This window comes from Laccaria bicolor, genomic scaffold (genome assembly GCF_000143565.1).
Source record: "Laccaria bicolor S238N-H82 LACBIscaffold_164 genomic scaffold, whole genome shotgun sequence".
In the NCBI taxonomy this organism is placed as follows: Eukaryota; Fungi; Basidiomycota; class Agaricomycetes; order Agaricales; family Hydnangiaceae; genus Laccaria; species Laccaria bicolor.
In genome coordinates this window covers 12,507-16,511 of record NW_001890023.1, presented here as the reverse complement: position 1 = coordinate 16,511, position 4,005 = coordinate 12,507, and the positions used below count along the sequence as shown (strand labels likewise).

General features: G+C 47.2%; 2 protein-coding genes across 2 annotated transcripts in view; one reads left to right on the top strand and one right to left on the bottom strand.

Annotated features, from left to right (window-relative positions):
• Positions 1–660: 660 nt before the first annotated feature.
• Positions 661–917, top strand: LACBIDRAFT_299173 (uncharacterized protein; the record flags this gene model as incomplete). The annotated part of the gene is made up of 2 exons (XM_001890750.1): positions 661–714; positions 765–917. 2 exons carry the CDS (start codon positions 661–663, stop codon positions 915–917), a joined length of 207 nt encoding a protein of 68 aa, XP_001890785.1.
• A 1,434-nt stretch (positions 918–2,351) lies between these two features.
• The window catches only part of LACBIDRAFT_335849 (uncharacterized protein), a gene marked incomplete at both ends in the record, with an annotated part of 2,504 nt that continues 850 nt past the window's right edge, over positions 2,352–4,005 (bottom strand). The window contains 9 exons of the mRNA XM_001890748.1: positions 2,352–2,384; positions 2,562–2,631; positions 2,689–2,812; positions 3,019–3,129; positions 3,189–3,227; positions 3,335–3,415; positions 3,441–3,463; positions 3,563–3,760; positions 3,813–3,895. Coding sequence (XP_001890783.1) covers positions 2,352–2,384; positions 2,562–2,631; positions 2,689–2,812; positions 3,019–3,129; positions 3,189–3,227; positions 3,335–3,415; positions 3,441–3,463; positions 3,563–3,760; positions 3,813–3,895 — 762 coding nt within the window. The remainder of the gene's footprint in view (positions 2,385–2,561; positions 2,632–2,688; positions 2,813–3,018; positions 3,130–3,188; positions 3,228–3,334; positions 3,416–3,440; positions 3,464–3,562; positions 3,761–3,812; positions 3,896–4,005) is intronic.

Here is a 4,005-nt window from a genome sequence, read left to right as displayed (position 1 = left end):
GTTAATTTCTGTGAGTGTCCTAAGCGATCCCTAGTGTTTTCTATCCCCTTCAGGGGATAGTTTTCCAGCCGTCGTCTTTGGAAAAGGCGAAACAGACTGGAAGAAAGAAGAAGGTGGAGGAGCTAGCTCAGCGTGAGGCAGAGGAGAAGGAGAAGTGGGAGAGGAGGGAGGCGAGTAAAAAGGTCATATTGGAGGAGGATGGGACGACTAAAATGAGATTTACGTTGTGCATTGGGTGAAGAGTACTTACCTTCGAGATGATACAGCCTGATGGGACAGCTGGAAGCGCCTATGATCTGAACGTGTTCATGGTCAGTAAACCGCTCGTGCTGGGGCACAAACGTATCGAGTGCTAACACTGACATTCGAGGCCTCCGTCGAAGTCATCGTTATACTCCAAACTATATAAGAAGGCAAGACTGCTCCAGTTGGACACGGGCTCATTGTCAATGACTGGCGGGTTGTCGGACACGCTCCCGGTGCTGAAGACACGTTGACCTACAGGATAAATGAAGTTCGTCTTTTATGTTCCAATTCACTGGGTTGCTATCTAACTCATCACAGAATTCCTATTCTTTGTTCCAAGCCGACACCTCGTCCTATGCGACAAAACTGCCTCCAGCGTTGTCCGCCTCCGCACTAAACTCCTGAGTGCTTTCCATGACTGCGCAGAGCTTGATCGATGTCATGCCCTTGTGTCTGGTACAAACGCAGGTAGGTCCGACGTTGTTTGAACTTTGACGTACCTTATGCAAAACTCGTAGCTTTATATCAAGACGTGTTTATTGAGCTTGGGAGATGTTTCTTGGCATGATATTCACCCCATACCTGAACGGGCCAATGCGGGCATTCATAAGTTTGGTGTAGCCGATATTCGCGCGATGTGCACTCGTCTTCAAGTTGCGCACCCAAAGTAGCATTTGACTCCGGAATAATGAACACACTAGAAACAATGGACAATTCAATAAATAGATCTAAGAATGGGTTATGCATCGGTTCCTGTGGAAGTGTAGGACATTAGAGTTGGTCTGAACGATACAGAAAGTAATTTTTTCCAAGTGCTACATACTATTCTATTCTATGACCTGAGTATGACGGCTTCCAAACGGCTTCGCACGATTTCCGAGAAGTGAAATACTAGCTATCAAGCTGCTTCACATATGAATCTGATTTACGGTTAATTACATGATGAGGTTGCTCAAACTTATTTGTACCCAACTCGCATTCCGCAGTGGTTGTGGTTTATCTGTGGCGTGAAATAGTCTGAGCCAAAATCATGCACATGCGGCGATTTGGCACAATGATGAAATACAGCAATCCCAAATTCTATAAGGTGTTCCATGCAATTCAGGTGGACAATGGACTTAATCTTGCATGTCCGCATACTTGGCTCATAACTTAAATCATTTCCTGGAAGAAAATCTGAACGATCGTAATAATTACAGAGGACCTCAAAGCTCATAACGCACTGATGAGCGCAAACCGAGGAAAACGAAATAACGCATATACTAAGTGGGAGGCATCGACAACTCATTTGGGGGCATGAGAGGTGGCCAGATAGGGGAATTCATTTGGTGATACATACGAAGACCACGTCACGTCATTGGTAGTGTTTGAAAGTCCGGTCCGGTCCGGTTATTGAGCCCTCAAGGGCTCTAACCGAGACCGAGACCGGTTACCTTGTGCCACGAAACCCAAAATAACCGAACCGGACTGCTACTAACCGATTATATCGGTTAGTAACGGTTAGCGGTCGGTTACATGACCGGTCCTAACCGGTTATTTCTCTGTACTAACATAATTACAAACCTATATTATATTTCTAATACAAGCATTATGCTGCATGCACCAGCGAGGCGTGTGTAGGTGAAACACCGCCTCGCACGATTTTCATAAACAACCTCGCAGGTCGAGTACACCCGACCTGCGAGCGTTTCTCATGGATCGCCATTGTTGTATCAATGTCACATTATCACACATGTGACGACAGGAAAATAGTCACTTAAATTTCAATTCACCGTAAATATGTCAATTCTCCACTAAAAAATATGATTTTTGGATCGTTAGAAAGCGTTTAAACAGGGGAATATTTGTGTGTAACGTTAGGACACAAAGACCGGTTATAACCGGTCCTAACCGGTTTTTGTTTGGTCTTGAATATTTTGGGATGACACCTAACCACTAACCGGACCGCGGTTACGGTTAGGATCGGTTAGGTAATTTTTGCGGTCCTGATCGGTTACGGTTCGGTCCAGTCTCGGTTATTTTCCGGTTAACTAACTTAACTTCCAAACACTAGTCATTGGCGTGGAGAGGGAATTCACAAGATGAATGGGGGATGACAAATTTATTTATGAACTGTAAAATCCTTCCCTGAAAAGAAGCTAAATTATTACAGTAAGTTCACCTGTGTGTAATCATACTGACCATAGGGATCAGGAGCACAAGTGCATCAGTCCGCAAGCAGTCGGAGTAGTCATTGTAGAAAACAGTCTAAGGAAGAAAACCGCCGTTCCAATGATCGACTCCACGTTTCAATATACTGAAAAAGCTGCACTCACACGAATTTTGACGAACAGTGGCATGGCCCACCTGAAGTACTCCCGATAGTGCCTATTTTCTAACACTGGCCTGTCAAAGCATTGCATGAGGCGGCTGAAGTCCCATGCATGCAGGGTGTCGACGTACGTCAAGAAGGCCCCCAGGTATGGTGAAGGCGTCGACGGCAAGATGAAGAAGTAGTTTGGTGATTGTCCTGGGTCAACCCCAAGCGGGGAGACCCAGGGGACGCCCACCCCTACCAAAATGCCGCCTGTTAGAACCGTAGTCACTGGACGAGTTCACTCACCAACATAATGGAGAGGTCTCCTATGATAGTGACTGAGCCCCTCCACAAAAGAGGCGATGATGACAGTCAACCCCGCCTCCAACCCCAACAGCCAGATAGACGATCCAGGCATCGACGGCGAGACGAAGGAGTGGTTTGGCGATTAGGCAGGGAGACCGGGATACACCCACCCCTACTGGAACCGTAGTCACTTCGGTAGAAACCATAAGACAGTGAGACAAACTGGTACATGGTAGCTTTTGCTCCTGCTTTCTCGGCGCTGGCTTTCTCAGCTTCGGCCACTAGTCGTCAGCCGATAGGTCAGTACGACGATGGGCGATGAAGCAGTAGAGGAACGTACACTTGACGACGTGGCCATGCATGCTGTAGATGATGATACCTACGATAACAGGAGCCATAGTTTGCTGCGTCAATTCCGAAGTTGTCAACATCTATGTGGAAGCTTTTCGCCGTGAGTTTGCTGAGTGGCCTGATGATGAGATTTACCAGGGGCTACCGTCATCTGAGATCTCGGAAAGGGAGCAGCACTGCCGCTAATGATGTTGCGATGGGAGTCAGCTTCATTTACTACCAATTGGACAAGTTCACTGACCGATGTATAAACGGCGACGTGTCCTATGATGGTAAGCCGCTCCACAGAAAATGCGACTATGAGAGTCAACCGCGCCTCCAACCCGTAAGTACCACTTTTCGTTACCTCTTTCAAAAGCTCACAACCTCTCCCAGCTTCTCCATGTGAACTGCCGCCTCTCTGTAGCGTATCCGCTCATTGCCCGCACTCCGGCGTCCTTGCGGCGGCATTTACGCATTGGATTTGAGTGTTGAGTCTTCTTGTGCTTGTTGTCATCGTCTTGCTCGTCTTCTCCCGTGTCGTTTCGGTTTGTAGTAGATAGAAAAACGAAATCTAATACCCTTTTTTAGCTGAAAAGTTGTGTAAAACATAATGTGGTACACTGGTACTCACGTTGCGTGAAATTGCCGACACGTCGACAAATGCGTCAGTAGACAGATGATCCAAAAACTTGGGGTGCGCTCGACGACGAATTCCTAAAAGGGAGACAATGGAACTCGGAAGGCGGATTCATAGAGGTCGAGCTCGGAGGTGGTGTGGCGACCTCCCACATGGCGTCAATCAGACAACGACTGCTCACAACCAG